The sequence below is a fragment of the Phaenicophaeus curvirostris genome, chromosome 8, assembly GCF_032191515.1.
Source record: "Phaenicophaeus curvirostris isolate KB17595 chromosome 8, BPBGC_Pcur_1.0, whole genome shotgun sequence".
NCBI lineage: Eukaryota > Metazoa > Chordata > Aves > Cuculiformes > Cuculidae > Phaenicophaeus > Phaenicophaeus curvirostris.
The window spans coordinates 29,790,655-29,811,773 of NC_091399.1; the positions used below are offsets into that span (position 1 = coordinate 29,790,655).

The 21,119-nt window shown below is 42.7% G+C and overlaps 2 protein-coding genes across 4 annotated transcripts in view; both read right to left on the reverse strand.

Moving 5' to 3' along the window:
- The window catches only part of MKNK1 (MAPK interacting serine/threonine kinase 1), a 107,465-nt gene that overhangs the window by 71,774 nt on the left and 14,572 nt on the right, over positions 1 to 21,119 (reverse strand). The gene's annotated exons all lie outside the window — the stretch shown is intronic.
- On the reverse strand, positions 1,138 to 18,468 carry EFCAB14 (EF-hand calcium binding domain 14). Of its 3 annotated transcripts, none has more exons than XM_069863031.1 (11): positions 18,190 to 18,468; positions 16,368 to 16,516; positions 12,839 to 12,984; positions 10,883 to 10,981; positions 7,921 to 8,031; positions 6,369 to 6,449; positions 5,347 to 5,538; positions 4,619 to 4,699; positions 3,414 to 3,525; positions 2,463 to 2,594; positions 1,138 to 1,651 (listed from the first exon to the last, which is right to left on the reverse strand). In XM_069863031.1, exons 1-11 carry the CDS (start codon positions 18,369 to 18,371, stop codon positions 1,476 to 1,478), a joined length of 1,461 nt encoding a protein of 486 aa, XP_069719132.1. In that variant the 5' UTR covers positions 18,372 to 18,468; the 3' UTR covers positions 1,138 to 1,475. The 3 variants fall into 3 exon arrangements, with proteins under 3 accessions (XP_069719132.1, XP_069719130.1, XP_069719131.1); XM_069863029.1 differs by having other exon boundaries at positions 7,924 to 8,031; positions 18,190 to 18,458; XM_069863030.1 differs by lacking the exon at positions 7,921 to 8,031 and having other exon boundaries at positions 6,369 to 6,445; positions 10,879 to 10,981; positions 18,190 to 18,458.

Genomic DNA, 21,119 nt, shown 5'->3' on the forward strand with positions numbered 1-21,119 from the left:
CCAAGGTTGGTTGGTTTGGTTTTTAAATACCGTATTTTCAAACATCACATCAAAAGCATCTCCATAATGAGTTCTGTCTGCATTACCCAAACAGGATAGAAGAGCAACAGTGAAAGAATCCTAGGCAATGGGCAAGAGGGTTCTATTTTGCGCATTCCTTCACTGATTCGCACTTCCAGAATACAATTATTCATAAAACTATAAGCATCCAGTCCAAAGTTATATATAAGTCAACAGTTATGAACCAACTTCCACATGAACCAATGGTTTGGCAAGGCAGGCAACTTCAATTCATTAACCATGCAAAACACTCCCAAAAGATCAGTGGTGTTTGTGAGCAAAATCATGCAGCTTGGCCCTGGTCTAGTCTGCAAGAGAATCCTCTCTGCAATTATTCTCTGTGTTCCAGAAGGTTACAAACACACTCCGTGTTTAGATCCACAGGTAAAACCAAACTATTCAGTTCCTCTATAGTAAGGAAACATCACTTACTAAGCATGCATCAGTAGAGAATGACGATGCAATTGCACACTCCTATCCTGCTTTTTACCTCCTCCTGCTGGCAAGAGCACAAAAGGTTAAGGTACCAAGAAGCGATCATGTTTAGGTGCTACTCATCAGGCTGCCTGGTGGACTTATACCTCTTATGGAACTGTTGAAGTTGTCCAATACTTCCTTTTTTTAAAAAAAAATAAAACAGATAGGCTCATCTCAAAATGTAATCTGGATGCAACACAGCAAAGCTAAAAGGATGCTGACGTGAAAACCCAAGCACTTGGTAGGTAATTGCTCCTGTAGGCTCATGATATAAAAACTCTTTAAGCTCTTCCCTCTAAAAATAAATCCTGCTATACATGGGCATCATTTACTATCCCTGCTTTCCTCTGACTGAGTCCAAACTCATTCCTGGACATACTTAGTCAAAATTAGAGGTTTAGCTGAAGCTCTTAAGCACCCCTTTTATGCTCAGTCCCTTATTATGAACAGCTTACTACCAACATAGCCCCTGACGCAACCTTCTCCTTAAATATGCATAATTTACTCTATCTCAAATATTTACAAGCAGAAGCAGCCCATCTTTACATGACGGATTTCCTTCTGCTCTACGTAAAGTGCAGCTCTCTAATTTAAGGCAAATTTCAGTGAAATATAAAACCATAGTTTTATTTTAGTATGTACACATTTTAAATTAAAAACAAGAACTCTCTTGAAAAGGAAAGAATGAGAAGAAAGTGTTTCCAAGTTTAGGAATCTTCTGGATTTTAACACAGTCCCAATATTATGTCCTCTCAACATAGAAATCTGTAAATTTCTTTCCAATAAATGCAAACAAAAAAAAGAAGTGGCAATGCATACAGTAATTTAGCCCCAAAGATCAGTAAAACACCGGGAAAGTGCAGACATAGTTTTCTGTGTCCCGTAGTCTCCTTTAGCTACAGTAGCATCCAGCAATACCACATTTCTAAATATATATTCTATACATCTAATGCTAATCTCAGTTCTTGTAATGAGTATTTCTCATCTCCATCTGTGTCAAATTTCTTAAAGCTCTCTGACTCTTGGGCTGTAGAGCCAAGCAGTTTTTGAAGATCTTCATATGATAGTTTTCCATCAGCATCTAAAGTTGCTCGTTCAAACAAATTCTGAAGATCTGCAAAGAGAACAAGTATTTAAAAAGTACCTCTTTTAAGTACACAGAAATATCTTAGAAGTGGCTCTTCCAGATTACTGCACTATGTCTTACTACCTAGTAATTAGACAAAGCATCCCCAAGTAAGCAGCTTGCCTGCTGTCAGCGTAACAGTTTAGGTGAAGAAAGTACAAACATTTCTGGATTAAATTACATTAAATGTGAAAAAAAAATAAATCCCTATTTCTGAGTAGGACTAATACCTCATTCTACAACCACTAACTGCATACAGATGCAGTTATCCTCCACAAAAGCAAGCTCAGAATGACTGTTGCTATACCAACAGCACCAATGACAATATAAAGGAAGAAGTGTCTATTCATTTCCTGACGCAAAGCATTGCCCTTTCAGTAGCAGAAAAGACTGAACAGCAAGATCCAGAAACCATTCATTTGGCCAGGCAGTGTTTCCTTCAAAAAATAAAGAAAAACCCCCAAAACATACAGACTCACACCTACTTCATTTTCTTTCAGCACTCTAATTCTGCCTTTGACTTCTCTTTCAATCTCTGGGGCACTCGATATAGTATTTTGCACTCATAGTAATTACAATCCACTTATAACAAACGCTCCCAGTTTCTTTTCTTTTACACACTAGTCTTTATTACTATTTTAACTTTTCTTTTAAATCCATAGTTCTCAAGCTTTTAAAATTGATCTCCCTTACCCTAGAATGACCAGACACACCATCATAATTTAAATTATACTATCATCTCCTGAACACTGACATGAAATATTCAGCAAAAGAAAAGGTCGGCCTATAAAGGACATACCTTCCACGCTGGAAACTCCTGGTAAGGACAGATGTCTCAGCTGTCCACTGCTCTCTGCGTTGTCATCAGCTGACCTTGAAGCCAGCCTTGAAAGGTCTGTGGGCTTTGCTGTAGTACTCGGACTACTTTCAACTGTTACAAAACAATCTCTATTAGTCTTAACAGTTCCATGGAATTACAGTTAGCAGAAACAAAAGAAATCAAATAAGACTAATTTCAAAATAATTTCAGAACACAGCAGTGGGTTTTTTCCTCTTTTGCCAGTAACTAGAAGAACAGAAGGAAGGAAATCTTTTTTTTTTTTGGACAGTTATAGCTTTAAGCTTTCATGCTATACTAGGAGATGTATATTTGTACACCTCGTACAAGGAATGACTTGGAAGCACTTTCTACCTCTCAGTCTGAAGGTGCTGAACAAGCTTTATTAAGCAAATTACACCTGCCCACCTGGGGTGGCTTTCATCTTGTCAGGTGTCCATCTTCCCCCAACAGTGAGGTCTAAATCTCCAAGCTGCTGCTTAGTAAGTTAAGAACAAGCACAGTTCCACTGTAATAAAGTATTTCAAATCTTATCCTGCGCACTACCTGAATACATGTAGCAGAAATGCAGAAGAGATCTGCCAGCAGAGACACGGACCTTCCCTCTAAGTTACACTCAGATTTTGAAAAAGCGAAAATAATGTTACTGGGTATAAATTTCTATCAGTTAAGCTCTGCATGCCGTCAAATACAAGCTACTGATGCACACAATACCTGCTACATGCACAAAAAGTCACCTTAAATTTGTAGTCATATATAGCTTTCTGGTTTAGAGCCAACAGTTTCCTTCCGCTTTAACTGAAATAACCTCCACCCAAAGTCTTAGGGAATAGTCTAAATTATCCACGTTCAGTTGTTATTCTTTGAATTATAGGTTCAGGTTTTTGGACAGTTATCATACAACTTTCTTACCATTCTTAGATGTCTCAAGGAGTCTGTCATTTTCTGGCTTGCCTGCGAGAACACTGATCATCTGAAGCTTCTCTCTTAGTTTTGATACATGAGAATCTCTAGTTCCCGTTTCCTGCATAGGTAGAAAAAAAGCTTCTTAAAAAGTACCATTTCAGTAGATGGAGAACATCAGAAAAAGTAGTAATTTAAAATATGTAAATACTTTTGAGTGACTTAGAGGTCTCCAGGCTGATCAAGTTTAAAACAAGATTAAAAATAAAATTAAATAAATTCATGGAAAGATGAAAGAAATAAATTCATATTGTCTGTAAGAAAACAATAAAATCCGTACTTCAGCCTGAAATATAGGCAACTATTTTGCAGATCGTTTCTTATTCTTTTGCAGAATCTTGCTTGTTTACATAAGAAATATGGAAATTAAATGTCAGATTATTTTGAAATCAATCTAAAACACATTCAGAGCGAACATCTATACACATAAGTGAACTGCAGAATTGTTTTAAATGTTTTTCTGCAGTATTGGCTACTTTGTGTCAAAGTAAAACCACCACAGTTTTCAATCTGGAGCTCCTTCACTCTTTTTACCAGTAGGTTCTAGATGACAGGTTGAGTTCACACCAATCCAAGCCTAGAAATGACAGCGTAGCCCAGTTCGCGCACTTGCCATCTTTCCAGAAGATGGGAACCGAGCTCAGCAGCACCACCTCTAGTCCCCAACGTACAAGGTGGCCATTCAGTTAGACTGGCATCAGATCATTACTCAAACACGGCTTTCGTCAGTTCCTAGACTCCACTAGTGCAAAATTCCTCTCAGTCAACCCACAGAAGTTTTCAAAACCGGATGAACACCATAACCCCAAATGAGCTGGCTGCAGAGTCCCCTGTTCTACTGGACCACAGCTGGAATCACCCAAGATTTTTCGCAGCTGTACAAAGGGATATTAGAGCAGTTCTGCTATGTTATCCCATATTCAGTTATAATGGCAAGACTTTGAACTGTTACAACTCTTCTCCCATCCTAATTGACTTCCTGTCTCTCATAATGGGACAGATAAACTGTCCTTTCTACTTTAGACTTTTAAAACAAACTAGATCACATTAGCCTGCTTGTGGATCTTTCCTCAATTAAGTCTCATTTAAAACGTGATTACAAAGATAATTACATACTCTACTAATCCAGTATAATTTGTATTTCCTTGCTTTACCTTCAGTTCTTTATTTGCATGAGTTTCATTATCTAGTTGATCTTCATTTTCCACTCTTAGCGAGGTAGTTGCATCATTCCCCTACAGGAAAAAAATGAAGGGGAGACAAGTTTATTCATGTGCTTATTTTCTACAATAGCGTTTCTTTCCTTCAGAGTTGGCAGGCATGAAGCAGGAGAAAAAAAAGAAAAAAAAAAAACAAACCACGACAAATCATTAGAATAAACACAAAGACAGCAGGTTATGAAATTTATCACAATATCATCAGCATGTTCCTTACCATTAAACACACAGAGCACCTTCTCAGAGACAGCCCCCAGTATGGTACACTGGAAGGAATTATGAACTTATTCAATATTAATAATTTAATTTTTTTTAGCATTTAAACTCCACTGAACAATCCAGAGGCACATCTAGCCCCTCAGGGATCTTTAACAGACAGTTTGTGAAACCTGTCCAATTAAGCAGTCACTCAAGTCTTAAATGCCACAGAGACACTTTTTTGTAGATTCTGCAGGGAAGAAATAACGGCTTCAGAGATACCCCTAAAGCTGCTTATCTGTTCAGAAACAGAAAACAAATTTCAGCCTTTTAAAATTAAACCTAAAGTGTCTCAAGTTTCACTCTGCTATTTCCTCCATTTGGGTTTGAAAAAGCTGTATGTGTAGTGTATACAAAGTATTGAAGCTACCAGTCTGAGTAGACACCCTTACGCATCAAATACTTACCACATACATAGACAAGTTCTCTCTTTTGTCCAGATTATTCACAGCAAGGGGGGAGTTTTCTAACAGCACAACCCTCTGGCTAAGGTTACCAATGGCTGAATCCACATTTAGAAGCTTGAGGTCATTCAACTTCTGGTACGCCACTGCAGAATTATTCAGCTTGTCCAAAGCCGCATGCAGTGACTCACTTTCCTGCAAGACAAAACCAGCACACAACCATTTACTCAGCTTCTGCAGCGCTCTCTCTATTAACAACCTAGTGACTAGTGACTGACCCAGTTTAAGCAGACACACTTCAGGCTGGCTCTCCACCGCATCAGCTGAAAACATCCAACTGGAAGTTACCAGAAAGTTATTCCTGCTTTCAAAGTTTGAAACTGAGATTTTCCTCAGGGCTAACTTCAGCTGTGCCAGCAAACACACAAAGCCTACGCATCTAATTTTCCAGGGCAAGCTTAGTAACTACCCCAACTATTTGTCCCAAGAAAGTATTCCAGACATATTTGTACTCAAGATTCATTTCTCAGGAAGATATTGACTATTAAATGTAAGTAAATGCAGTCATGACATTCTGACCCATTCACATACTATCCTTTTTTTGTTGCCAAATCCCTGGTTTCCACACCCCCAATTACATTGAAGGTGACTCAATACATGCCACTCCTAGATTTGCTCAGATTGGCACATACCTGCCATAAAATTCGTTTGATAAAAAGCCTTTAGCTCATTTCCATTTACACAAGCAAAGTACACCTATAATTTGTTTGATATCTGTTTCCGTCGCTTTACTCCTCACCCAGCTGGAGCACAAACAGGTACTCTCTGATTAGATACTTTCCTGTTTGCACGTCCACAGGAACAAAATACAGCACAATTATCTTGCATTTCATTTTTAAGGTTGCTATCTGCATTGCCTTGACAATAACATCCCTTTTTGTAAACTACAATACCGCAAAACACACGAAAGCATTAAGTATCAGTGATAATTGTACCAGTATTTGTTATGCAAGGGAGAAAAATACCTTTTTGCAATTTTCTGTTTGATTTCTCTCAGTCCTTGGCACATTAGTGGCGGGAAGTAAAGGTATCTGTTTTAATTCTTTCTAAGGAAAGAAATATAAAAATATGTTACTGAATGCTTGAAAAAAATACTAAGCTTTTAATAACTGTCAGGCTGCAGTTAAGGATGTTTTGCTACAATTATAGTTGCTCATGTCTGTTGTGCATGCAGTATTTTAACCAGGCTAATACAGTTTTCTCTTTCAAACACAAAGGGTCCAAATTTATTTTAATTAACCCCCTAAATTAGCTCTTCTTCCTTTAACGACATATGATAATACACATTTCAATGCTACCATACACAGTCATATCTACAATGTTTTCTCAGCACTCACTGATTCAATCAGATTTTATGAAATGCCCAATTTAGATTTTATCTGCAAGCATTCTTACTAATGTAATGCTATATTGCAGTTTATCTGAAAAACTTTATTTATTGATTCAGTTAACCCTGAGTGAGAGGTTAGTATAAATACAGCAAGTAGTTTATGGTAAAGGTGGTCAGTAATTTCATGCTTAATTCAACCAAACTGTACCTCCATGCTTCCACCATCCCCAGCTCTTAAGAGAGTGGAGATAAGTTACCGTAGAATCATGGAATCGTTTGGGTCAGAGGGAATCTTAAAGCTCATCCAGTTTCAACTCCCTTTTGTGGGCAGATCCTCCCACTGGATCAGGTTGCTCAAAGTCCCTTCCAACCTGGCTTTGAACGCCTCCAGGGATGGGGCAGCCACAACTTCTCTGGGCAACCTGTGCCAGGGCCTCACCACCCTCACAGGAAAAAATTTCTTCCTAGTATCTAATCTAAACCTCCCCTCTTTCAGCTTAAAACTGGTTCCGCCTGTCCGAACCCTGCACTCCCTGATAAAGAGCCCCTCCCCAGCTTTCCTGGAGGCCCCCTTTAAGCACTGGAAGGCTGCCATAAGATCTCCCCAGAAACTTCTCCAGCTAAGCAACCCCAACTCTTCAGCCTGTTCTCATATGAGAGCTGCTCCAGCTCTCCGATTATCTTCAAGGCCTCCTCTGGACTTGCTCTAACAGATCTGTGTCCTTCCTGTGCTGAAGACTCCAGAACCAAAGAGAGGACCCCAGCTGAGGTCTCAGGAGAGCAGAGTAAAGGGGCAGAACCACCTCTCTCGACCTGCTGGTCACACTTCTTTTGACGCAGCCCAGGATAGGGTTGGCATCCAAAAGCATAAGCAGTTACCATAAGCAGTAACCTGCATCACACAGAAGCAGAGGTTCCACATCTGCGTGATAGGAAGCAAAAATCTGCAGGACAGAAGCATAGAAGCAACTAACAAATCTGTCTACAGAAAAACACATACTTGATTCCATAGGGGAGATGCCACACAGGGATTACGACATTAACAGTATATTTATGTACCAACCAGCACCAACTAGAACTTTAGAAGTATTCTGAAGGCTTAAGGAAAAACCCCACACAGTTCTTAAACTTGCTTTATTTTAGACAAGTAACCATTAAAACAGCATTAAATCAGTACATTTCCTTACCACATCATTCTGGAGTATTTCCATGGATTTCTTGTACTCTTCAATTACTGTCTGTATATTTTCAACGTCATGAGAAACACTGGTAAGAGTGCTACCTATGTTTGCCACGGTCTGGAATAAAGATGACAAAAATCTCAGCCTTCCTTATACTGCACTGTCCCAAAGTTTCAAACAATTCTTTGCTAGTGGAACTGCTGGCAAAATGCCACAAAAATACACATGTGAATTTGAAGTATTCAGAATTTTCTCTGCAGACAAAACTGCAAATTATACCCAGTGCATGTCCAGGCCAATAAACAAAGACTTACTCTTCACCATTAGAGCTTAAGCTCAACCAAAATTACAGGTTGGTTGCTTGCATGCCAATACAAATGGTCTAGCATTAATGATAAAAAAAGAAAAATCCTGAGATGAAGATATCTTACCCCCTCTCTACATGGAGGATTTGTATGGAATACAAGGATGCTGATGCTGCCCCGTTTACCCTGCCTTGCCTTTCAGGGTTACCCATCAGACAGTATATACTACAAAACGTAGTCTCCCAAAGGTTGCAGAGAAAATTTTCAAGCAAGTATTGCTTTTTTAAAACGAAAGAACAGCTCTGAAGCATCAGAAAAGCTCCTGTGAATTCTACAGGTACAGCCAGGGTGCTGTGACAGCAACCTTTGTTTCCATCTACTGCAGTGTCCTCTTTCCCTTGCCTTCACCTATGTGAACACCTTCTAACCCCAGCTCTTAAGTCAGAAACTGGTCTGTTAAGCTGCACTGACATTTTAGCAATTGACAGCATAGCACCCATCATATCGTCACCTGTCACATCCACAAACACTAGTGGAAGTTAGAGTAACAGGACAGAGCATGCTCTTATGCTTCTCATTCCATTTTTAACACTTTCTTAAACCATCAAAACAGATAGAACCCGTCTAAAATCCCCTCTTCCTATGAACCTGTTATGCTCATAAGCCCTTCAAATCATAGAAAAGACTTTTGAGATCATCAAGCCCAACCATAACTGCCCACACATCATCATAGAATCTCTCTCACTGCACTGCAATGACGCTCTAGCTACCCAGAGTATATTCAAACAATATCCATATAAATCCTCCTCTAGCTCTTCATTTTGCAAGTCTAAACACAGGTTCAGTGAGCAACCTCTCTGCCCTGGAGGACCTCAGGACACTGAGCATCTTTCATTAGTCCAAACAAAAGCTCCTGTCCAAGAGGAACACCCTCGGTAATCCTTCAGGATTCTAACGCCAGTAGGCAGCTTCCCATTTACAGGAACAGTACCTAGAGAGAAAAAGGCTTAAGAAAAACAAAATCCTGTTCTAAAAACAGCAGCATTTTCTTCCAAGAAAAGCAGGTAATTCTAAAGACAGCTGGATGTAGTGGGCAACTGAGATTTTTCACCAGGGCTATCAAAAACCAGGCAACCAACGTACACTTACTGCTGTGTGACAGGAGATAATGCAGTGCACACACGGGGCTTAAGAGGACCCCGCGTCTTGAAACTTAAAAGCTTTTCATTAATATGACACTTACAAGCCTTTAAAACCGTTCTGTTTAAACCTCAGAATAGTTTTTCTACACTTAACACCTCCTGGAAGGATTCAAGCTCTGGCTTTATTTTAACAAAATTCCAAAACATAAATGCAAGCATGATGGCATCAAGAGAGCAGTGGAAACAGATGCCACATCTAAGAACTTACTTAGACTCAACAGCAGAAATTGGAAAGAACTCAAGAGTTCCCAAGATCTTTGATTTTCACTAAATGTGATGAAGGATGGCCTTATTTCAACACAACAAAGCTTTGCTGTTCAGCAGATCACTGCAAGCCAAAACCTTTTGGCCCTAGCACTTTGTTCTGACAATACTGAAGGCACCAAGAAGACAACAAGATTTTTCTATATCACATAAACAAAGCAGGTGCAAGTTTCAGGTTCTAGGCACTGCCTTAAGACTTACTTCTGATATGACAGAGTGAAAACTCAGCATGCTCATAACACACTAGAGGCTTAGGAAATAGTTTTGTACTCCTCCCAGAACCAGAAATCCTTGCAGCCTAATCAGCCAAATCACACTAATTGCTTTGCATATGACAACCTTGTTGATTATACATTAATTTTGTAGGGATAAAAATGAGAAGTGGTAATGCACAAAAGCCACAAAGACAACTTGGCTGACATCAGGTGTGAGCCCAATATAAATATTTATTGCTAAATAAACAGAACTGCCATGGAAGAGCTGGGCAAGTTTCAACAAGCCATTCTTTTTACCAAAATAAACAGGACAGTTCTTTGGTAAATAATGCTCAGCTAAGGCACATGGTAAGACTGTACCAACAGAAGTCACTTTAGAAGTAAGTTTGTGCCACCCATAGGGCCCATCTTTAAGAGACTGTCAGAAATCTATCCCAGTACAATTCAGGTTTTGCTGTGCATGCAGAACACCAAGAAAACTCCCACACTACTGGTTCCAGGCCCACCACTCCCAACCAAGACTCCTACCCACCTCAAGATTGTCAACGCAAAGCAAGATGTAGAACTATGTGCTGCTCAAGATGAGGAAGATTTCCAAAAAGCAAATAATTTTCTTTTCTGATTAAAAAAGTTAAACAAAGGACCTATTTGCAGACAGATATTTTGCAAGCGTCTTACACGATAAGATTAGTAACCTGAAGGAAAGCAACCAGAAATATCAGCTCCAAGGTAAAGAAGTGAACATAATACTGCCAGAAACAAATGCATCTCCAGAAAGGGACAACAAAGGCCTTCAAATTTCTTATCTGCCACACATTATCGTACAACCATACAATATCAAGTACATGAAGTCCAATTCAGAAAGCAAATATTCCTCACATGCAATTCAGATGGCTCCTGTTGTCATTACTGTCCCAAACAGCCCAGCTGGAGCTTAGCAGCACAGGACATGTTTAGCAATAGCCACATTTACAATACTTGCCTTCTGAAGTTTCTCTACTGTGGAAGGAAGAGAAATCAAATCAGAAGCAGACTTGACATTGTTTTTGAGATGATTTACTGTTGAGGTCAACAGTGACAGCTAAAAGAAAAAAAGACAGGAATATTCAGTATTACTCAACATAATCCTGATTAATGACCTTTCCCAATACTAATGTTTCAATCTGTAACTTTAAAACATAAAGCAAGACAAAAATACATACATACGCACAAAGCACCTTTGGCTCCAGGCTGTAAGTCCTGGCTAGGCAACATTAAAAAAAAAAATCTTCCAAGATAGGAAGGGTTTTTTAAAATTGAATTAAAACCACAGAAGACTCTTCTTTTCAATAAGATATCTTCTGTCCATTTTACACTCATCCATTTAGAGAAAGGCTGTTGCCCAAAAAAGATTTTTAAAATTGTGCAAGAAGCCTTTATGCGACGGAAAGAGTCACCTACCTCTGTATTTAGCAATCAAATCCACCTAGCAACACACACGAGGCCATCCAACTTCTCTAGCAGAGCGACAGGAAAACAAATTCCATGTATCACCAAAACCTTCTGCTACAGAAGTGGAACAGTGACAACCTAGGTACAGCAGGCAATCTCAATTTGTGTCAGCTGCTTGACCCAGACAGCAAGTTATTCAATGGGTCTTCAAGATTACTTATTCATTCCACTTAAGAGGTTGTCAAATTAGCAACAACTGCATGCTAGTCATTAATTGCTAACATTAACACTGTAAGATCAATTTGTAGACATCAGTAGTCAAAACAAATTCTTCTCACACTTGACAACACAAAAGTAGGGCGGCTGAAACCCACTTTCTTCTTGTTTTGCAAGCTAAGGAAATGGGCAAGATCCTAATTTTACATCAGGCCAATGCTGATCAGCTGGCATGTGGAGCCTTTGGTTCCACAGCTGTGAATACTGGCTGAAATAATTCCCAGCAGGACATCCAAACAATTCAGGGAAAACAACAGTAATTACGTTTTGATCCCCAGAAGAGCTGGCACTCAGCCTGTAACCAGACCCAAAATAACTTAAGGGCCTGGAAGAAGCACATGCAAGTATCTTTGATGTTCAGGTGCAGATGATAGTGTTTTAGAAGTCCAATGAAGCACCTAAGTATATGCGGATAACGCATACTGCCAGATGCCAATGGAAGCAAGTCACATTTTCACATGTGTTTATCTGCCCCACTAAGCGCTGAACCACTGCATGGGACTTAAGGAAAAACCAATCTGAGCAGGCACCTCAGTACTCTTAAAAATTAAACCCAAAGCACCAGTGTCAGGGAGGGTTCCCCACACAGACCTCTTGATACCACTAACTGTGAGCAGCTCTCAACTACTGCCCTCTGAGGCAAGAATTTCAGTAAGAGCCTTGCTGGATGCTTTGTTTGAAGCATGAGGAAACAGCTTTCTGTTAAGTGGCTTAGTTCAAGCCGCATAAACAGAGCTAAGATTTACACCGGCCCAGATTTCAAGTGTGCATTAGCAGATTTTATATTCACAAGAAACCACTACCTCATTTGTACCAACATGAACTTGCACTGATTCAGGCTACTCTTTTCAATGCTTATGAAACGTTTGCAGACACTCTCAGAAACCTGAAATGTCAAATTTCTCATCAGAAACATGACAATTATTCGGCAGGAAAATTAAGAGCTGCACAGTCTCTACGTTCTTATAATTTCTCCCTGAGGTTTTTCCACCAGCTGTATAATTTCTCCTCCTTGCAAGGAGTCTCCAGTCCAACCAGACGCTCAAACATTTTTTGCTTCTTAGATATTCAGGGTTACACTCCATTTTAACTTAAAACCAAAAATCTAGCACATGACACCGAAGTCCTTAGATAAAAGCTCAGCACTGCACTTCGAATTGATTTGTAAAAATAAATTTGAATGGAATATTTTACTTTTTTTTGAAACAGAGAACGCACTGATCCCTCTCACCTGTTTATTGATCTCTGTGATATTGACCCAGATTTTATTCAGCCCCAGCTCTCCAGTCTCAATTTGTTCTAGTTGCTTTTGCTTCTGCACCAAATCTTCATTCAGTTTAGGAATTTCTTGGAATGATGTCTTTTGATTAGATTCCACTAAAAAGAAAAAAGAAAAAAATAATTTAATTTATTTAAATAAAACCCCAAAAGTCCAGTTAAACAATGTTGAAAGGCAGAAAACAAATTACAATGGCAACATCTACAGCTATTACAGAAGGCAATAACAGTTTCTGCATATGGTTTTATTGCTAATTCAGAATTAAGTGTTTGTTCAGAAAGACAGCTCTTTTTTATTTTAAGAACATTTATGTCTGCAGGGAGAACCCAAAGAGACTATACTAAATTTAACACTTTACCATAATTTTGTAATTCTGGCAAGCCTCGGCAGGACTTTATTTAGTGCAGTTATGTTGCACTACTTTCAGAGGAACATAAAATAGTAACGGGACCACGAATAAGAGCTGCCAACAGTACCAGGGCAAAGGAGGCACCTGAAGTGAACCTCCATGCCCTTTCCAGCCTGCAAAGGGGCTGCTAAGGATGAAGTGAATTCCAGAGATTAAAGTGATTACAGTCCGTGTGACACAAAGACAACTGAAAATAACATGCAGGAACGTCTGTTGGTAAACAAATGGGTGCACAAGGTCCTTGAAAATGAAGTCAGTTATTACTGCCATTAATACTACAGGAAGGGGGAAAACGCACAGCTCAAGCCCATTCAAGTGAGCCTCAGAAATGCAGCTCTTCCAGGTCTGCAGTGACGCAAGTTGTTCAGCTGCAAGCACTATTAGGCAATCCTAAATCTCTGGGTCTGGGAAACAAATAAGCAAAGGTCTTGAGATGAAGATGACAGTCCTCCAAAACCTGCACCTCCACCCTGCAACACAGCACTGGAATGTGTCACAACAAACTGCCAGCATTCAGAGCAGGCTGCCAAGGGCAACGGGACCTACACAGTACAGAGCTGGCAGCTCCCAGAGCTCATCTCCATGTGTGACCCATCTGGTCAAAAGGAGAAGCCTTCAGAAGTGCTCCAAGCCCCTGGAGTGGATGCCCAAATACACACAACTGGAAAGCCATGCATCTTCAAAAACCTACTTGATTTTTCTTGAAACAAGTCCTTAAAGTAATTCCTAGGTACAGACTAATCTGCGCTGATCACCCAAGATCCAAATAACACTTTCAGTTAAGTAAGACCTTGGAAGGTGGATTTTAGCTAAAACAGACTAAGAGCCTAACTGTGCATTTGACAAGCAGTTCACACTAAATCTGATGTCTCATAGGCTCTTGTATACAAATTACTTTTTGTTTTGCCACTCTCACCGTGTACAGTGAGGCTCCACATAAAGAGTTTTTTGCAGTGCCAGAAAAGTTAAGTACTATGTGCATTCTTTCATCGTTAATAACAAATGAAGGGAAGCACCACAATGACTCCTCTCTATACCAAACACTAGAAGTAAAAATGCCTTATTCTTATAAAGCATTCCTACCATACTCAGCTTGTTCAAAGAATGCCAGAATATTCACAAATACCACCACAGGAACCACCTCTTAAAGGGAAAAAAACTGGATGAAGATTTAGAGGAGGAAGATTCTTTTTCCAAACTTGCCCTAGGGCAGAGAGATCCCTGTCTTTGCCTCTCCATCCACCCACACATCTCACCAAAGCACAATGTTACCTTTTGAAACCAGGTTGCTCTTGCTGTCTGCTTTTTTGTTGCTGTTTTAAATGCTGTGCCTCACTATAAGGCACCCATCTAGTTTCTAGGCATGCTATTACAGTGACAAGGAAATCTAAGACTATTTTATCACTACAGGAAGTATTAAATGCACAGCTTTTCTATCTATCCTATTAAGGAGAAAACAAGCACATCTGTAATCGCCTGACAGTAAGCTCAGAGCGGAAAAACTCTGTTAACAAACAGGCCTGTGTAGAACAGGAATGATGAAACTTAACTACACCAAAGCCAACATATGTTGTCATCATGCAAAACTTGTACTGCCAGTACATACTTAAAGCAGACCAGTCCACAAAGAGCATTTTTTTCAGAGGAACATACAGGTCTACAGTCCCATAGCAACAAGGCTAATTTACAGTGTACCCAGAACACAGAGACAGCTACTGCAGAGCTGTTTCGTATGCTCACTGCCACAGTGCAGCACCTGTAACTAAAGATATCCTCCATACCTGGTGATGCCAATCACGGCTAACTCTCAGAGTCCAGTATCAGCAATGCTTTCTCTCACTCCCAGCCAGCAGGTTCTATCTTGTCAGACAACTCCCCAAGGACCAACAGCAAAGAATTTGTACACACATTTGCTCAGTACCTCTTTTACCACAAGCAAATCAAGCCCTCTGCTTACCTCCAGCCCTAACATGCTCCTAACTTTTGAGCTAATTTCACCAGCCTTATTTTTTAGGTCATCTTCACATCCTCAGTACAAAAACTCTACCACAAAGACCAAAGCTACGGGACAAACCCCACAGTCAATAGCAGTACTCTCTAGGCAAAATGTAACTAGCTTTCCCAGACCAGCTAGAGCCCACCTAACTGCTTCAGCTTTGCTCTCTGCTGCTCTATCCACACAGCTCCCCAGCTTATCTTTGCTTTTCCAGCATTCATGATTTTAAACGCTACTAAAATAAGGTAACAAAACACACTTTGTGTCCAGAGGTGAGGTACAGAGAACCCAGGGCATAAGTTATGAACAAATCTCACCATTTGTTACATCTCAGCATTACAGAACTCTAATATAGAAACCTTACACGGACAAGGAAAACCCGAGTCCTACAAGCAAAATGCTTAACTCCACACATCAAAGTATTAAACATGATGTAACTCCATGCCACATGCAATACAACATAAAAGCTGAACAAGAACTGGTCAACGCAAGTAAGATAAACATTCAGAGGATATGAAGAAGAAACATAACACTGAAAGAATATTCAAATTGCAGCAACACCACAGCAAGTACTAGATGTTTCCAAAAGAGCTCAAGACGAGGTGTTTGAAGGATGAATAGATGAAGTGCTTAGGAATAAGATTTAGTAGTGGACAGGTATATTTGGGCTTGATGATCTCAAAGGTATTTTCCAATCTAGAGATTCTATGATTCCACTGTGCATTTTGCAGCAGCCTGTGTGCCGTTCTCTAGGCACCAAGAGGAAAGAAAGTAGTTTGCACAGCTGAGAAAAAGGATGCTCAGCTCTCCCTTACACGGGGGACTTCCACGTAAAATCAGGAAGTTTAGAAATATATGCACAAGCAAGTACAGTCCCACCTATAGCCCAGCGACTCTGAAAGACTATGTAACATTTGCCTTAGGTTCGCCCAGCTTCCAAGTGTTTTTGACTCAGAGGACTCCTCAATCCAGGTGCAGCTTGCTTACTCAGTACTTTCAGTAAGCAGGCAGGCAAGTGAAGCTCTGCTTCCTGCCCGAAGCAGATGTGAAAACAGTGCAGTTACATTTATACTTACTCGTTCGAAACTTCTCCTTTATTGCATCCAGATCCTCCTTGAGAGCCACCTGCATCCAGACCAAGCCAACGCAGGCTACCACACAAGCAGCAAGAATGACAAACGCACACAATGGGTAACAGAACTTGCAGCATCGTAGATAGTCTCCCCTGGGTAAAACAAAAATAACAGATGGTGAATATTCAACAGTACCTAGAAAAGTTTTATTTTAAATGCTGTTCTATCAAAGCAAGGGACAGCACTGGAACAGGACATATTTTGGCTGATAAGAGCTAACAAAGCGCTCTTCCAAGAACAAATACAGCTGTACAGTTACATCAGGGCTAATATTCACTGCTCAGTTTATCCTCAGGAGGCACATCTAGCACATTTAAGAGCAGCTGTCAGGTTTCCCTTACTGAAATTTCCTGCTCTCCTCACATAAGCTTACGTTACAAACATCTGCTTCATAACTTGGAAAGCAGGCTTCAAGAAAGGTCATTACCCTATTGGTCCAACAAGTACTCCTAGACCACCTGAAACAACCTAAGTTTTTCTACAAAGCGCCTGCTTCTTAGAGTCACATTAATACTGCTGTTACTTAAATAAAAAGTTTATTTATTGGCAAAAGCACATCACAACCACCAGAAAACCAGCACTGCAATCCCCATGCCATGTGCGGGGACACCTCCCATTGGATGAGGCTGCTCATAGCCCCATCCAACCTGGTATCGAACACCTCCAGAGATGGGGCAGCTACGACTTCTCTGAGCAAATTTTGACCCCATGCTGCTCAAAGGACGAATAACCATGAAGGAAAAAAACAGAGAATGATTCAGATCTGCTCCTACACCAGGACAGGCAACGCATGGGGCAGAATGCACTCCTTGCTCACAGCTCCTGACAGAGCCCTGCACCCCACACCCCCAGCTGCCAGGCTGACCTAGAATCACAGAATGGCCTGTGCTAGAAGGGACTCACATGGATCATTGAGTCCAGCTCCTGTCCCTGCACAGGACAACCCCAACATTCACACTATGTGTCTAAAAACATCGTCATAGAATCATAGAACGGTTTGGGTTGGAAGGGATCTTAAAGCCCATCCAGATTCCACCCCCCTGCCATGGGCAGGGACACCTCCCATTAACCAGGCTGCTCAAAGTCCCATCCAACGTGGCCTCAAACTCCTCCAGGGATGGGGCAGCCACAGCTTCCCTGGGGAACCTGGGCCAGTGCCTGAATGCCCTCATTGTGAAGAGCTTCTTCCCAATATCTGACCTAAATCTTCTCCCTTCCAATTTAAAGCCACCCCCCTGAGCCTACCCCTGCATAGGACAACTCCAGCATTCCCACCATCCAAGAGCACTGTCAAAACGCTGCTTGAATATTGTCAGGCTTGGCACCCCAACTGCTTCCCTGGGGAGCTGCTCCAGTGCTCCACCACCCTCTGCGTGAAGAACTTTTTCCTAATACCATAGAACTGCTAGGTTAGAAAAGCCCTTTGAAAGCATCAAGCCCAACTGTACCTGCCTGCTACTAAATCACATGGCTAAGCATTTCATCTGCCTGTCTTTAAAACACCTCTGGGGATGGGGACTCAACCACCTCCCTGGGCAGCCACTTCAGTGCCTCATAACACCTTCCGCTAAGTTTTTTTCCCTAATATCCAGCCTACCCCTCCCCGGCCCATCTTCCCGCCGTCCCCTGGGCTCCTGTCGCGGCCACCAGAGGGACGAGACCGGCGCCTGCTCCAGACCGCGACGAGGCCCCCCGTGCCCCCTCTCCTCCAGGCTGAGCAGCCCAAGCGACCCCCCGCCTCAGCCCTTCCCGGTGCGGGCCTCACTTGCCGCAGCGGCCCCGCGCCGCCGCCGCCGCGAACTCGTCCTCCTCGGAGCTGGACTCGGAGTCGGAGGCGGGCGGCTCGGTGCGCAGCAGCCGGTGCCCGGAGCCCTTCTTGGCGGGCTTCTTCCTCCGCCCGTCGGCGGCCAGGCCGATCAGGGCGTTCAGCTCCTTCCGCTTCTTCATCTTCTTGTGCGGCGTCGGCGGCGGCGCGGCGGGCGGCTGCCTCCCGCCGTCCCCGTCCTCGCCGTCCTCCGCCTCCCCCCCGCCGCCGCCGCCGCCACCGCCTCCTCCTCCACCACCACCCGGTGCCGCCAGCGCGCCCCGCGCCGCCAGCCCGAGGCGGCTACGGGCGCTCGGCGGGGCCGCTGCCCCCGCGCCGGCCCCGCGCCCCAACCGGCCCCGGCCGCGCCGCCCGCCCCGCCTGCACCATGGCGCCCGGAGACCCGCCCCCAAAGCAACGCGAGCGACCATTGGCTGCGGACCGGCCGCCGCCGCCGGGGTGCCGCGCTCCCATTGGACACTGACGGGATACCGCGCTCCCATTGGTTGAAGCCAGGCCACCCCGCTCCTATTGGATGCTGCTGGGATGCCGCGCTCTCATTGGTTGCTGCTTCGCCACCTCTTTCCCATTGGTTGCGGCTGGGTTCCTTTGAACGCCGCTCGGCTTAAAGGCAACCACGCCCCCTCCGCCAGGGCCCGAAAACACTCCGGGAGACTCGGGTTCGAGTCCCGCGCCCAGCAGGTGGCGCTGACACCACCATATAGAAGGATTTTGGTTGGAAAGGACCTTAAATACCGTCTAGTACAACCCCCTGTCATCAACAGGGATGTCATCCGCTACACTAGGTTGCTCAAAGCCCCATCTAACCTGACCTTGAACATTTCCAGTAATCATAGAATCATAGAATCACCAGGTTGGAAGAGACCCACCGGATCATCGAGTCTAACCATTCCTATCAAACACTAAACCATGTCCCTCAGCACCTCGTCCACCCATCCCTTAAACCCCTCCAGGGAAGGTGACTCAAAACCTCCCTGGGCAGCCTGTTCCAGTGCCCAATGACCCTTTCCATGAAAAATTTTTTTCCTAATGTCCAGCCTGAACCTCCCCTGGTGGAGCTTGAGGCCATTCCCTCTCGTCCTGTCCCCTGTCGCTTGGGAGAAGAGCCCAGCTCCCTCCTCTCCACAACCTCCTTTCAGGTAGTTGTAGAGAGCAATGAAGTCTCCCCTCAGCCTCCTCTTCTCCAGGATAAAAAACCCCAGCTTCTCTGCCAACTTGTTCCACTGTCTCACCTTGCTCATCATTAAAAAATTCTTCCCGATATCCAGTATAAATCTACCCTCTTTTAGATTAAAACTATTTCCCCTTGTGCTGTCACCATAGGCCTCAATAAAAAGTCCATCTCCATCTTTCTTATAAGTCTTCTTTATATATTGACAATATAAGGTCAAAATAAGGTCTGCCCAGAGCCCTCTCTTCTCCAGGCTAAGCTCCTCTGACTCTTTCAGCCTTCTTCATAGGAGAGATGTTCCAGACAGAATATATTTCCATCTTACAGGCATATGGATAAATTTTCGCAGAAATCTTATGCATATTCTATTACTTTCCAAGGACTAATTTTAATGTTCTTATGAACTTCACAACAGTCAAAACTTTTGCTAATTTGGAGCTTTGGAGCCCGCTCTGTCTGACCACGCATTTGAGATCAGAAGAGCCTGCAAACAGAGGTGATCACAGAAGACACATCTGTTCAGCACAGATCACACTGAACACAAGACATTGCCATCTCCAAAGAATGAAGAGTCTGGAAAAACACTGTTTGGAAGAAAACCATGCTATCAGAGGGACATTCTGCCCAACTTTCAATGAATACAGTTGCTTAGGTGAAACTTCACTTTAACTTAAATAAAAAAATTATGCCACTTTTTGTAATAGTAACTACTTCATGCATAAGGACAAGGGGCTGAAGGAGGTAGCTAGAAGCGGCTGAGCAAAGGTGCCCTCTGTCCCCTTGCCCACAAGGCTTGGCGGGGGCCCTTGCTTCCAGAGATAAGGGTGACAGGGAAGCGGTATTGCCTGGAATTGCCTTCCCTCTGCCAGCCACAGGGCTGTGCAAAGCTGCCACCTTACCCGCCCAGCCCGGGGCAGGATAGAACCACAGAATCATAGAATGGTTTGGACTGGAAGGGACCATGAAGGTCATCTGTTCCACCCCCTCTGCAGTGAGCAGGGACATCTTCAACCAGATCAGGTTTCTCAGAGCCCCATCCAACCTGACCTCAAATGTTTCCAAGAAGGGAGCATCCACCTCCTCCCCGAGCGACCTCCTCAAGTGTTTCACCAACCCCAGTGCAAAAAACTTCTTCCTAATATCTAGTCTAAACTTCTCCTCTTTCAGTTTAAAATCATTATCCCTTGTCCTGTTGCTATAGGTCCTGATAAAAAGTTTTCCCTATCTTTGCTATAAACTCCCTTTAAGTAATGAAAGGTGGCAATAAGGTCTCCTTGGAATCCTCTCCAAGGCCAAGAACCCCAGCCCTCAGCCTCCTTTCTCAGGGGCAGCATTCCAGGCCTTTGATGTTTTTGTGGCCCTCCTAATCGTATTTATTTTGATCATTTTTGTGGCTCTTCATCATAAATGATGAAGACCTCAGGTGGAGAAAGCCCAGGCTATGCCTATTTTCTCCTTCAGCCGTGTGTGCATTAAACCCCCCCTAAAAAAACATGTTTAGAGGAGTAATTTTCCCAAGTGCTGGCTTCCCACGCTCTCACACACACACTACTCAGCCAGGCTCTTTTATCCCCGCTCTAAAAGGGCTACAAGGATGATCAGAGGGCTGGAGCACCTTCCACACGAGGACAGGCTGAGAGAGTTGGGGTTGTTCAGCCTGGAGAAGGCTCCGAGGAGATCTTAGAGTCACCTTCCAGTA